The sequence below is a fragment of the Parasteatoda tepidariorum genome, chromosome 5 (assembly GCF_982258835.1).
Source record: "Parasteatoda tepidariorum strain Cologne lab strain chromosome 5, Ptep-v5.0, whole genome shotgun sequence".
Lineage (NCBI taxonomy): Eukaryota > Metazoa > Arthropoda > Arachnida > Araneae > Theridiidae > Parasteatoda > Parasteatoda tepidariorum.
The window spans coordinates 90548857-90564115 of NC_141759.1; the positions used below are offsets into that span (position 1 = coordinate 90548857).

Consider the following 15259-nt stretch of genomic DNA (forward strand, 5'->3'; position numbering starts at 1 on the left):
ATAAATAACAACATGACAGCTGATTTGCGCTTGCGCACATTCATAAAGATTGTTTTTGTTCATAGGCGCGTCTGCGTGATGAAGTTCCGGCTGAAGTGGGACATTTAACTTAAACTCTGAGAAATGTGATTTATAAATTGATAATATTAATATTTTTGTTAGCTGACTATAATCATGTCCGGCAGATTTAGGTAAGTTGTGCAATTTATAATTTGTTACGATCTTCATATCAAATATTAATGACTTGTCATAGAATAGGAAATCATAACTAATGAATCAGATAAATCAAGTAAACAAAGGTTTTTCTGGGAATACAGGAGGGGAATATTTATAAAACAAGAACAAAACTTCTTGTTCATTCACTTGATCAGAGGTTTCACTGTATTGAAAACGCAATGATTTCCTAACAAGGCTTTCTTTTTAAAAACTTTATGTAATTACTCTTTATAATAATTTATTTAATTCTTATTATCGAAATCTCAAAGAATATTTTGCATCTCTAAAGATTAAAAATATTTCTTTTACTAACAGTATAACGAAGTCATATGTATTTTTAATATTGCTAGAAATTTATTCTTCAATACTGTATTCATAAAAATAAATAAAATAATAAATAAATTCTAGTAATAAATTCTTCTGTTTTCAACTTAAAGTGTTTAGCTCATTTAAATAGAGAATAATATTGTTAGTTTTACTAATATTTGTGTTAATTTACCGAATATTGATTTTGTAAAAAACCCTGAAGTTTTCCTTGTAAATTAAATTTCTGAACATAGTATTTATAATTGTTTCTCTCTCTTTGTTTTCTTTTTTTTTTTTCTAAGTTCTGGAAAAGAACAATCAGAATTAAAAGAAAATTAACATAATGTGAGATTTGTTTGAATTTTATCCTCACATTACTTGTAAATGAAATAAAAAATTGGGTTTCACAGATTATTTTATGAATAAAAGTTGTATTTAATTTGAATTTAAATGTTCTTCAGTGCAAAATATTGCAATATTTCTGCATATGCTAATAATGCCATTCATGATAATATTATTATTATTTAGTTCAGTTGCAGCTAAGGCTTATGTAAATATTTAGCTTGTAAAAATTATTTTATCTATTGAAATTTTCATATTTGTTTTCCAATTATTATTCTCTCTATTTTTCTTATATTCTTAAGTCTAAGTTGAAATGATTATTTTTAACATTTTAAATTTGTAGAATGCTTAGTAAAAATCTTGACCTGAAAATGATAAAATAGTATTTGTTGTGGACTTAAAATTATTTCTGTTTTCTAAACATGTTCATGATATTTATGGTTTTACTACATTTCTATTTGAAAGAATGAAATTTTATATTTTACCAGTATTTGTTTGCTTAGTTTTCTTTTTTAAATGTAAATATATTTCATATTTCTTTTCTGTGCTTTTGTTCAGAGTTATGTTTCTCCAATTTTTTAGGAATGAAAAAATAAAAATTTCTAGGTGTAAAAGGGTTAAATGTCAAATTTTCGTCTAAAATTTTTTTTAAAAATTAATCTATAACTTGAATATTTCCAAATCTCATTTCAGTTGATCAAATACAAAAAATTAAAAAGAAACAATCTTATTTAATTTCAAAATAAATAATTAATAGTATATTTATTTAAAATATATATTAAAAATTTTTTTTTGTATTTAAGTTACACATAATTTTATTGCATTTACTATGTAAATTTTCTCTGTGTCATTCTAGACTTAAGAAAAATTGCATTTAACTGTTTAAAAAATCAGATAAATTTTTCTAGAATAGAATAATCTAGAAAAAAATAATGAAAATTTTCTGAGACATAACCATCTAATTCACAAAGTACCAAAATATTTTTTTTTTCTTTCAATTCAGTAAAAACATGGTCTATGGCATTTTATTTGTTATTTTTTTTATCACAATAATAATTTTTCCTATAGCTTTTTACAATCAATTTAATATATACTTTTTATGTGAAAGATAATTAAATTTTAAATTTAAATATTATTATTTTTTTTAAAATTAATCCATAGCTTGAATATTTCCGAAGCACATTTCAATTGATCAAATACAAAAAATTAAAAGGAAAAAATCTTATTTAATTTTGAAGTGTATAATTAAAAGTATATTTCTTTAAAATATATATTAAAGAATTTTTTTTGTATGTAAGTTAAACATAATTTTATTGCATTTACTATGTAAATTTTCTCTGTGTCATTCTAGACTTAAGAAAAATTGCATTTAACTGTTTAAAAAATCAGATAAATTTTTCTAGAATAGAATAATCTAGAAAAAAATAATGAAAATTTTCTGAGACATAACCATCTAATTCACAATTTAAGTACCAAAATATTTTTTTTTTCTTTCAATTCAGTAAAAACATGGTCTATGGCATTTCATTTGTTATTTTTTTTATCACAATAATAATTTTTCCTATAGCTTTTTACAATCAATTTAATATATACTTTTTATGTGAAAGATAATTAAATTTTAAATTTAAATATTATTATTTTTTTTAAAATTAATCCATAGCTTGAATATTTCCGAAGCACATTTCAATTGATCAAATACAAAAAATTAAAAGGAAAAAATCTTATTTAATTTCGAAGTGTATAATTAAAAGTATATTTCTTTAAAATATATATTAAAGAATTTTTTTTGTATGTAAGTTAAACATAATTTTATTGCATTTACTATGTAAATTTTCTCTGTGTCATTCTAGACTTAAGAAAAATTTCATTTAACTGTTTAAAAAATCAGATAAATTTTTCTAGAATAGAATAATCTAGAAAAAAATAATGAAAATTTTCTGAGACATAACCATCTAATTCACAATTTAAGTACCAAAATATTTTTTTTTTCTTTCAATTCAGTAAAAACATGGTCTATGGCATTTCATTTGTTATTTTTTTTATCACAATAATAATTTTTCCTATAGCTTTTTACAATCAATTTAATATATACTTTTTATGTAAAAGATAATTAAATTTCAAATTTTCTTCTAAATTTAAATATTATTATTTTTTTAAAAATTAATCCATAGCTTGAATATTTCCGAAGCACATTTCAATTGATCAAATACAAAAAATTAAAAGGAAAAAATCTTATTTAATTTCGAAGTGTATAATTAAAAGTATATTTCTTTAAAATATATATTAAAGAATTTTTTTTGTATGTAAGTTAAACATAATTTTATTGCATTTACTATGTAAATTTTCTCTGTGTCATTCTAGACTTAAGAAAAATTGCATTTAACTGTTTAAAAAATCAGATAAATTTTTCTAGAATAGAATAATCTAGAAAAAAATAATGAAAATTTTCTGAGACATAACCATCTAATTCACAATTTAAGTACCAAAATATTTTTTTCAAATCAGTAGAAACATGATCTATGGCATTTCTATGCATTGTCTATGATTTCGTACTTAAGAAAATGTGCATTTAACTGTTTAAAAAAATCAGATAGATTTTTCCAAAATAGAATAATCTAGAGAAAGATAATGAAAATTTTCTGAGACATCAACATCCAATTCACAATTTGAGTACTGAAATATTTTTTTTCAATTCAGTAAAAGCATGATCTATGGAGTTTCATTTTTTTCCTTCATAACTTTAATTTGTCCAAGAGTTTTTTTACAATCAATTTAATATAATCTACATTTTATGTAATGTGTAATTCTAAATTGGCTTAATATTTATTTTAACTATTTTATTTTTAGGCGTAATAAAAGTGGCGAATCTTGTGCTGTTGCTCCATCAGCTCCACCATTAGATTTATGTGATGATACTGAAGAATCTCAATATAATAGAGACCTACAAAGTGCAGTTTTCTTATCTAAATTAAACAGTCATATTCCAAATGTTAATGGTAAGTTATGATTTTTAAGGGAATGTAAATACAAGATCCATTCATTAAAATAGTTTATGTATCATGTCTTTATATCATCACCAACAATTTTTGGCATTCAAGGTATACTTTTTATAGCTTTAAATTTTAAAACAAAAAGTAATGAAAATCATACTTTATTTGAATTCTTTAAATTAGTTATTAAGGCCCGGATTTTGATGACATTTGCATTTTTTTGCATTTTTGGACATTTTTTGTCTTTTAGAGCATTTTTTTAGATTTATAGGGCATTTTTCTTTAAATTTTGGGGCCTATTTTGCATTTTAATGCATTTTTTAAAGTTTTCTGTTAAATTTTTCCAATTTTTATTATTTTTTATCAATTTTCATTATTACACTGGCTTTCAAACAATGAAGAAAATCTATAGGATATTAACAGGTGAAGCAAAATCTTTTCAAATTGAAGAAGAATTGTCAGTAAGTGAGACCGTCTTTTTCAAGTACACACCTATAACATCAGTAGACGTTGAAAGAAGCTTCTGCAGGAATGAAAATTTACTTTCAGACAAGAGACGCTCGTTTACATTTCAAATTATCAAAAAACATTTAATAATCCAATGCAATTCCGATATTTAGTAATATTATGTTACTAATATTTTGGTGTTATATCCATCAAAGTTTCTATACAAAAGAAAAATATTTTGGTGTCAATATATTTTCCTTTTTTTGTTATTTTAGGATATAAAACATATTTTTCAAACTTTAGTGAACGTAGAACAAGTATTGCATTGCTTTATATTTTGTAAATAACTCATAATAATTTTAAAGAGCAAAACATTTTTTTAATTCAATATTTTTACTTTATTTAAGGCATTTTTAAGGGCATTTTTTGCACTTTTTAAGAGCATTAGTTGAGATTTTTTAGGTCATCAAAATCCGGGCTCTAGTTATTATATAGAAACAGTAAGTTTTAGTATTCCATAATTTTCTTAATTTTTTTTCTTTCAAATTCTAATTAAAAAAATTAAACAAAAAGTAATTATATATTATGTAAATATATTATTAACGGAGTGTAAATAGAAATTGTATTCCTTAAGATATTTTATATATCATGTCCTCCTACTACTTTTTTTTTTTTTTTTTGATTTTTAGAAACATTTTTTTACTATGCACTTTTCAAAAGCTTTAACAAATGATTTATATGGTTGCAATTAAGTTACTTTTTTATGTATCAGGGCTGCCTCCCCACAAGAAAAACCTGGAAAATATAGAGAATTAAAAATATCACATAAAATAACAGGGAGAATGCAGGTAATTTTGAGTTTTTCATTACAAACTGGGAAATAAAGGGAATTTTGTTTCTTATTTTAGTCTAATAAAAAATGGTGATAACTCAAATGGTGATTACTAGAGCCCGGATTTTGATAACCTAAAAAATCTCAACTAATGCCCTTAAAAAGTGCACAAAATGCCCTTAAAAAGTGCAAAAAATGTCCTTAAAAAGTGCAAAAAATGCCCTTAAAAAGTGCAAGAAATGCCCTTAAAATGCGAAAATTGCGCTAAAAATGCCTTATTACATGGCTTAAATTGAAGTAAAAATATTGAACTGAAACAATGTTTTACTCTTTAGAATTATTATGATTCGTTTCAAAAAATATAAAGCTATGCAATACTTGTTCTACGTTCATTAAAGTTTGACAAATATGTTTTATATCCTAAAATAAAAAAAAAAAGAAAGGAAAATATATTGACTCCAAAACATTTTCATTTCATATAGAAACTTTAATGAATATAACAATTTCCATCTCGTAATATTACTAAATATCAGAACTATACATTGGATTATTAAATTTTTTTTAATATTTTGAGATGTAAACGAGCATCTCTTGTCTGAAAGTAAATTTTTATACTAGGAGAAGCTTCTTTCAACGTCTACTGATGTTATAGGCGTGTACTTGAAAAGGACGGTCACACTTACTGACAATTCTTCTTCAAGTTGAAAAGATGTTGCTTTACCTGTTAATATCCTAGAGATTTTCTTCATTGTTTGGAAGCCAGTGTAATAATAAAACATTATAAAAATAATAAAAATTAGAAATAATTAACAAAAAATTTAAAAAATGCTTTAAAATGCAAAATACGCCCCAAAATTTAAAGAAAAATGCCCTATAAATCTAAAAAAATGCTCTAAAGGACAAAAAATGTCCAAAAATGCAAAAAATGCAAATGTCATCAAAATCCTGGCCTTAGTGATTACTATGGGATATTTCAGCTGTACTAAACTATTTCATTTACTATGGCATTATTTAAGTATGTTCAGCTGTTCCTTTTTTTTTTCTTTAAGTTTTCCCAGCAATTAAAAATAGTATACTTAGGCCAATATAACTCACACAAGAGCACAGTAATTGTGTTTCCTCTTAATATATTGTGTATAATGTGTACAGGGAAAACACAGGGAATTCTTTTTCTTCCAGACTTGAATGGCAACCCTGTGTATGTAAGTAAGCTATTAAGTAAGTTTTTAAAAAATTTTTTTTTTAGTTACCAACAATTTTTGACAAAAAAGATATACTTTTAATATCTTTAAATTTTAAAACAAAAAATAATTAAAATTGTGCTTTATTTGAATTCTTTAATTTAATAATTATACAGAAACAATAAGTTCTAGTGTTCCTTAATTTTTAAAAAAAATTTTGTTTGAAAAAATTCTAATTAAAAAAATTAATGAAATAGAGAATATATTTATAAAAATATTTCATACATCATGTCAATATTTTTTCCCCCCTGCATTTCTGAAAGATATTTTTTATGCACTTTGCAAAAGCTGTAACAAATGATCACATTAGTTTCAATTTAGTTACTTTCGTCTAAAACCGAAAATTTTTATGAAAAAAGATGTATTTTTAATAATGTCTAAATTAAAAAAAAATTAACCAAATTTATACTTTACTTTAATTCTTTAAATTAAACATGATATAAAAATAGTAGTAAGTTCTAGCTTTTCTTTCTCCAAAATTCTAATTAAAAAAATAAGTAATAATGAATTATATATTGTAGCGATAAATTTCAAAATGTAAACATGCCCTTTATTTATGAATGAAAGTACATTTTATACCAATAATGAATATCATTAGAGTGTTATTGGAATACAAATCAAGATCCAAAGTAAAACACCTAAATAAATTAGATTGCTAACTGAAAATGATCCTAAAATCGCATTGCTTATTTTTTAAAAACAAAATTGAAATTTAGCTGTTTTTTAAAAATAATTTTATATTACTACAAAGCAAAATATAATACAGTACAGAACCCGTTATCCGGAAATCAGAAAACCGGAAAACCAAAAAACCGGAATGAAATTCCATACATTTCCCCGCTATTTTCAAAAGAAAAAAATTTTTTTCCTCATAAGATTTTAGGATTTTTCTTTCTACTTTGAAAGATGTTTATCTTACCATCATTTTGGAAATAATCATTAGTGTATTACTTCGTTTTAAGATTATTTCCAAATTTTTTTTTTTTTAGTTGGGTTTAACAATAAAAAAAGACGGCTTTTTGTAGCGATTCAGAAAACCGGAAAAATCAGTTATCCGGAATAGCGATGATCCCGATCGTTCCGGATAATCGGTTCCCTACTGTATTTAATTTATTGGATTTCAAAGATGTACAAATGCTCCCTCTTGCTCTCTTGGTAGGCATTCATGATTAGAGTTAATGTGAACATATTGTAAAAACTGACAATAAAATGAGTTTTTTTTTTCTTCATATTTTGTACGAGAAATTTTAAGCTATATATATTTATTTATTAGCAATATTTATTTTAAGCTATACTATTACATTACTTACAAATTGAAAATGAAAAAAAAAAAATATTGAATCATCTTAATTTTTTAGGGAAAATAAATTTCATTTTCAAACTTATGTAATCCTAATAATTTTCTTATTTGCTAGTTAGGGCTACAAGATTATTATAATTATTATTTTTTTTACATTACAGAATTTTTTATTTTTGTCCAAATAATTAAAAATTATAGTAGTTTAATTAAATATTTGTCTCATATTAGTCTCCTCAGATTCTATTTACATTTTTATTTAAAATACTTTGCATTGCCTATAATGTATAATATTATGTATAAAATGATATTCAAATATTTGGTATCAACCCATATTTAGTAATTTAATGTAACATCTTATCACTGGTGCTGACAGCATCTCTCATTCTGCTGTGCTAAAAATTATGAAAAAAACGTTACTGGTCTTTCGGACCATTATGCATCATTATGTAATGGTCAACAAACAATATCACTGGTCAACTTGAAATTTAATGTTAAGTATGTTTATACATCACTTAAAATCATTTTCCTGCTTGGTGGTCCCACGGACTAGTGATTATTGTTTAATAGTGGTCCAATGTGGGATTTAATGGTCTTGGACCAGTCGACTAATACTGATTTCAAGTGGTGTTGTGTTTCCCCTCAAGGAGTTTTCCTCCCTTTTGGAAAGTATTTGTGGCTTCCACCTGGAATATTATTCACTCTTTAATTTTTCATTTATAAAGGTTATTATTATTTTTAAAAATTATATTTTTCTTTTTTGAAAATTTTTTCCTTTCTTTTTTTAATAGACTTGCGAATTAAACGATTTTAAAAATGTAGGATTTAAATAAATGTTGAAAATACTAATTACGTAACAATCTCATTTATTTTTTATTTTTATTTTATTAGTTATCATACATGAAGCTTACGATTTCGTATATTTTATAATTTTTTTTTTTATCAACGGTTTAGTGCATAATAGAAATAGCGACGATTTTGTAGCCAAAATCAGATTAAGAACAACGCCTGATAATAGAACTTTTTTTAATTGGAAGATAATTTACCCCAAATTATCAAGAGATGTGAAATTTCGAGTTCACTGACGATGCACACAGACATTAGACTTCTAGAAAGTTTTGCCCCTTTAATTTACAAAAAGTAAATATTGGTAGTCAATTTATAATCATATCTAATAACCCCTTGTTTTAGGGAATCGAATTTTAAAAACTTGTGGGGGAGTAATTTTTTAAAATTAAATATCTAACTACAATTGCGTGTTTTATGGTCAGAAATGACGTATCGCATTTTCGATACTTTTAAGATCTTTCGAAAATTGTGATGGCAACATTTTCTTTCCCGTTTTTACTAATTTCTGAAAGAAGTATTCAACTTGCACAAAAGAATTTGTGTGATCGTTAAGAATTTTAGTAGCTTTGCGAAAGATAATTTATATCGAATTAATTGAAAGAAATTACGTTTCGTGGTGTCATTTGCAACACTAATAGCCATAAGTTCGGTCATAAAGTAAGTCTCCTAAATTTGCTAACGCCATTAAAATATTCTTTTTAAATGACGAAATTATGACGTTTTTTAGGCATGAAATTAAAAGACACAAAAGTAAAACGATGTTTTTAATTTTTATTCGCTCATGATATCGTTTGCAAAAACTTTTCATTATTCAATCTTAATTTGCTTTGATAAGAGAATGAGAACAATAAAATGGTAATAAAATTATTTCACAACCTTTAAGTAATATTCGACATCGGCTATTAATCTAGAAATGCGCATAAAAGGGGTCTGCACAGGCACCTCGTTGTCAGGACCGCTTGATTTGTAAGGCATATATTGTCTTAATCATAAATTATTGTGGGTTATGAAAAATTTTATGAATCGTTGGGATTTGCCAGTTTTGAAACAAAAACAGACTCTGATCGAATGGCAAAAAGTAAGTTGCGCATTTCTCAATATTTTTTTATACATATTTTTTTTTAAAATTTAGAGTGCAATTTCATGTTGGATTTTCTTTTTTAATTTATTACTTTAATATTAATCGATGATTTTAATTGCGATCTTAATTATTGATGATCTCTTTAGACATCGAGTGCGCAAAAACGAAAAAAAAAACTAATTACCATTACTAATTTTTGATTTAATGATCGGATTTTCATGTATAATTTAGGACTCTCACATAATGGTTCAAGAAAGTGATCTCAAATATCTATATATATATATTTAAGTCTATTAATTAATTTAGAGGATATATTAAGGATAGGAAATCAGACACAAAAACGTACTTTCTCGGTATAAAAATATCTTTTTTTTTTTTGGGGGGGGGGGGGATTTTTGTCCCTCTAAGTATAGGGTGTAGTCGCATTCTGGGAAATATGGTCTCAATAGTTGGGTCAAAAGAACGTTCCAAACTTTGGACCCCTGAATGTTAATTTGACTTTTTCCGTTGTTCACCTTATCGAGAATTTTTTCAGTCAATCGAAAAATTTTCGCTCACAATTTTAAGATTCGTTTATCCATGCAAAAATAATTTTAAATAATTATTTTTCATTATTTCATTTAATAATAATCGAGAAAATTTTCAATTGAGAGTTATACAAATCTTTGCATCATTTTAAAATTTAAAGAATGTAATTTTATAAGGCAAAATACAAAATTTGATCGAAATCGGTGGAATGGTTTCTGAGGAAACAAATTTTTAATATACAACTGTAACAATTGTTACTATTTTTTCCTGATTGTGACTACCCCCAATTTTTAAATTGTCAAAAATCGGTTTTCGTTGAAAAAAAAGAAATATGTTTAATCTAAGAAAGTACGTTTTTGTCTCTGATTCTCTAACTTAGTTAATAGTTAACACTAATTAATAAACATATTTCAGATCTCCCTTACGAATCATTATGATCGGGACTTAGTAAAAGTCCAATCATTAGAAAGAAAGTTATTCAGAGTGATATTTTTTTATTCTGCGCACTGTACACAGGGATCGATCAATACAAATTCAGGCCCAAGGCCCACCAAATTTTCCGGGCCCCTTACAAAATATTTTGAAATTAAATTACTGATTAAGTCCTAACAATGAAAAAGAATCTATTGAACCCCATGATTCAAGAGAAATATTCTAAGAAATGCTGAAAGCAGACAATTGAAGATTATTTTTCTAAAATAAAGTTTACGTATCTATAAATTACGCAAAATATTAAACAACAAAACAATGTTAAGTCAAAATAAAAGTCAAACAAAACAATGTTAAGTCAAAGTTTGGTGGCCACAAACAATTGAAATCATTAGTTGATTTATTTTTTTATTTAATACTTAAACCAAAATAAAGCTAGCCAATCTTTCATTAGACTTTTTACTAATTTTTGAGGCCCCTCAGAAATTGTGGGTCCTAGGCCCATGCCTATTGGGCTTAGGCGATAATCAGGTACTGACTGTACAATCAAATTTTATATTCGATTCAGTCCTGCGTAAAATGAGACAGATGCTACACTTTCGCTGTTTTTTTTAAAAAAATTATTTCTAGTTATTCGCTTCTTTTAAATGCAAATTATAATTTTATTCTATAGTATCGATCTGTTATAGATTTTGCTATAAGTAAAGCATAGTAATCTAGATCTGGGATTCTCAATTTTTTCGGCTATGGAACCCTTAATGATCGACTTCATTTTGGCGGAACGCCGATTTTTAATAAATAAGTTTCATTAGCATTTGTGAACATATTAAGTAGCGAAAGACTATTAATTATTTTGAAAATATGTAATGATTTAAATTTTATCAATTATTTTGAAAATACGGAAAGATTTAAAAGTTTATTAATTATTTTGAAATTATATCATGATTTAAAAGTTTACTTATTATTTTGAAAATATTTAGTGAATGAAGATTGGAATTTTTTCATCTTGTTATTTTATCAATATTAGTTTTAAATTTGGGTTTTATGTCGGAATTCACAGGTCTGGAGCGTTATCTAGTCTAATTCTTAATTTGATTTTTGTTTATGCAAACATTGAAAATGAATGAGCTGAAATATGATTTTCATTAAAATAAAAACGGAAACTGAAGAAAATAAAAGTTTAAAATAGTAATCAGAAAAATCCACTTCTTCATTGTTAAATTTGGTTATTTTTGTTCGATGCGAAATGCTTCTGGAGTTTTTTAGAAATCCAGATATCCTTTTCATTATTCATTCATCATATCGTTTAAGAAAAAACATTGTTTTGAAATTTCTTTCTTCGCAAGCATTTCAATTAAATAATTTCATAAAAATAACGGAAATTTTAAATATTGGATTATTAGTCTGATATAAATTTAATTACAGGTTTCGAAATTCATAATTGATTAAAAAATTTGTGTGAAACCCGTGTGACACCTTCCACGGAACCCTAAGGTTCCGCGGAACACTATTTGGGAACTGCTGATCTAGACTTTCAACGATGAGAATCGGTTAAAAAATTTTTTAGAGTTAATTTTATTGTTTAGAATTATTAAAAAAAAAAAAAGAAAAAGATTGAAAGCGCCTATCGTCTAAATAATGTTATGAAAATTTTTTTTCCCTTTTAAAATTTTCGTGTCACCACTAAAGCTTTTAACAACAACGACGGAAAACAACAGAGCGTTTTGAAATTTGACTGTCCAAAAAAATAAAGTTCCGCCTAATAATCTTTGTGTTTTTCTTTTTCTCTTTGCAGTTTTCAATTCTTCTATTTCTTTTTTTTCTTCTCTCTTTTCATACGCATTCTAAATATATAAGTCAGTCCCTTCCTTTTCTCATTTTCAACCACCAACTAGCGCCAAACGTCCCAAATCCCAAACGCCAGGACCACCAACAGTTCCAACCGCTCATTTCTTAATTTCTGTTCCTTGTGCTTGTGTTTCGGCGAAAAATAACCCATCTCTTATCTTTTCGCAGATATTTCAGATTTAAAAATTTTTGCGAAATTTTTCCCTGCAGTTTTTTCTTGTCTTTCGTATGATAATGAATGATTTAAATTGTCATTGAATTTCATGGTGTCGAAAATTGCATACGAATGTGCATGGATTTGTAATTAGTATCTTAATATTCTTCTATTTTGTGCAGTTGTAGAAATTGGTGATTATTTAGATTACGTTATTAATTAATTTTTTGTTACTAATTTTCTTAATATGCGATCTCAACAAAAAGTCTGATGGATTTGATCTGAAAATTGATTTTTTTTTTCAACATTAGATTTTTTGTACCATAAGTTTTTTTTTTATTTAAAGAAAATCACTGATAAAAATATTTCTCTTCGAAAAAATTGGTTTTATTATTTAATACTTTAAAAAATGGATAGTTTAAGTCCTGATTCAGCTTTAATCCGTCGATCTTCTTACCGACGTTCTGTAACACCAGTAAGAGGTGGATCTTATAAACGTCAGTCAAGTTTACGAACTGGTGAGTTTTTCTTTAATTCATAATTTACTTAAATGGTTTTTATATTAATAGTTTGTTTTAATAATAATTATTCTTATTCCTTTTATCCTTTCATTTAATTCCACCTCTATGATTTGATCGTATCCTTTAAACAAAGCAAGCAAATATTTTCTTTTGTTTGCTACCTTTTTAGCTAAAAAAGGAAATAAATAAAAATATTTTGTTTTTAATTATTATTTTAAAATAGAGTGCGTGATTTAGTAATCTCAGAAAAAGTATTTCTTGAAGCAGGAGTTCGCAACGTTTGGGCCGCAAAGTAAAAATTTGCCCCTGAACTGCCTTAAATATGAATAAAATCTTAAAAAAGGAGCATTTTTTTCCCCGCCCGTGTTCTGTAACAGTAAGTTACAGAATTCTGTAACAGTAAGTTAAGTTCTGTAACAGTAAGTTAAGTAGATCTACTGGCCGTCTTAATAGCAGGCAGGCCCCTCATAACATGTCGTATTGTTTAAAATCAAACTAAAAAACTTCATATACATAAAATAAGCATTTTTAAGATATGCAATAATTTTACAAACTTTTTATTACACCAAAAAATTACTATAATTGACGTAAAGATGTATAAATACTTTGGCTTGTGGCCCTTCGTTGATGAACCTGTTGTACAAGTGGCCCTTCACTCAAAAATACAGTGCATCCCTAGGTTACAAAATTCAACTTTTGAAGAACATAAAAATAACTAATAAACAAAAATTTAATATTTGAATATATAAATAATAATCAGTGTTTTGAAAGAAACTATACGACAAAACTTGAAAACAATACAATCGGGAGGGGGAAAAAAGAAGCTAAAAAAGCACTCCATCGAATTCACGAAATTAAGTGGGTTACAATTACGTTTGAATGAACTTATAGGCTTAGTTTGTTCTTTTTCTGAGTAAAATTGATTAAAAAAAATTAATAATCAGTGTTTTGAAAGAAACTATACTACAAAACTTGAAAACAATAACAATCAGGAAGGGAAAAAAAGAAGCTAGAAAAGCACTCCATCGAATTCTTGAAATTAAGTGGGTTACAATTACGTTTGAATGAACTTATAGGCTTAGTTTGTTCTTTTTCTGAGTAAAATTGATTAAAAAAAATTAATAATCAGTGTTCTGAAAGAAACTATACTACAAAACTTGAAAACAATAACAATCAGGAAGGGAAAAAAAGAAGCTAGAAAAGCACTCCATCGAATTCTCGAAATTAAGTGGGTTACAATTACGTTTGAATGAACTTATAGGCTTAGTTTGTTCTTTTTCTGAGTAAAATTGATTAAAAAAAATAATAATCAGTGTTTTGAAAGAAACAGACGGCAAAACTTGAAAATGACACAATCACGAAGGGAAAAAAAGAAGCTAAAAAAAGCACTCCATCGAATTCACGAAATTATGTGGATTATAAGTACTTTTGAATGCTCATTTAGGCTTACCTTTTTGGAGTAAAAAAAATGGATCTCTATGCATGTGCCACGCAGTTTTGAATTATTTATTAGTAGAAAAAGTGTTTGTTTCTATGCCGGATATGGATATAGATTACTATTTTCCTGGAAACAATACAGTTTTTCAAAATCAATCATTGAGAAATGATGAAAAATTCCTAATCGTAGAGGTCATAAATTAAAATTCTATTTAGATTTCTTTAAGTCAACAGAAACGATGTGATCTTATCTGAGACATACTAATAATTTAAATTACTGTAAGTAATTGGACATAAAAACTTGCATTATTTGAATTTATAATTTTTTTAACAAAATATTCCTCAACACCAAGTTTTCAAAAATATGGAGATGGAAAAGCCAATTTGATAAAAAATCTTTAACACCAGTCAAATTCCATTACCATAACCTTTTTTATTTTTGTATGTTTCATTATCTCTCTTAAAGGAAAATGGGGAGAAAAGACAAAAAAATATTCCATTCCTCAATGTTAATTTCGTCCAAAATAAAAAAATAAAATAAAGATTTATATTACTGTTTTTAAAGATAAAATTACAATGCTTCTTGTTTTTATTTGTTTATTCCTTTTTTTTTTTTCCTTTTCGTTGAAATCTAAAATCCTAAAGAAATTTATTACCTCAGTAAGTTCAAATATGTTTTTATATATATATATTTAAAAGTTATAACGCATTTCTCGCGATGAAAAATTTCTATCATATTTT

General features: G+C 25.5%; 1 protein-coding gene across 8 annotated transcripts in view; it reads left to right on the forward strand.

Annotated features, from left to right (window-relative positions):
- Positions 1–51: 51 nt before the first annotated feature.
- LOC107457440 (protein SSUH2 homolog) overlaps positions 52–15259 on the forward strand; it is a 50329-nt gene continuing 35121 nt past the window's right edge. For 3 of the 8 annotated variants that reach the window (XM_071185525.2, XM_043040244.3, XM_087164503.1), the window contains exons 1-2: positions 52–191; positions 3712–3860. In XM_071185525.2, coding sequence (XP_071041626.2) covers positions 175–191; positions 3712–3860 — 166 coding nt within the window. In that variant the 5' untranslated portion in view covers positions 52–174. Of the gene's footprint in view, positions 192–275; positions 434–3711; positions 3861–12434; positions 13079–15259 lie in introns of those variants that run through there. The other 5 variants (XM_071185526.2, XM_087164504.1, XM_087164505.1 and 2 more) reach the window with 3 other exon arrangements.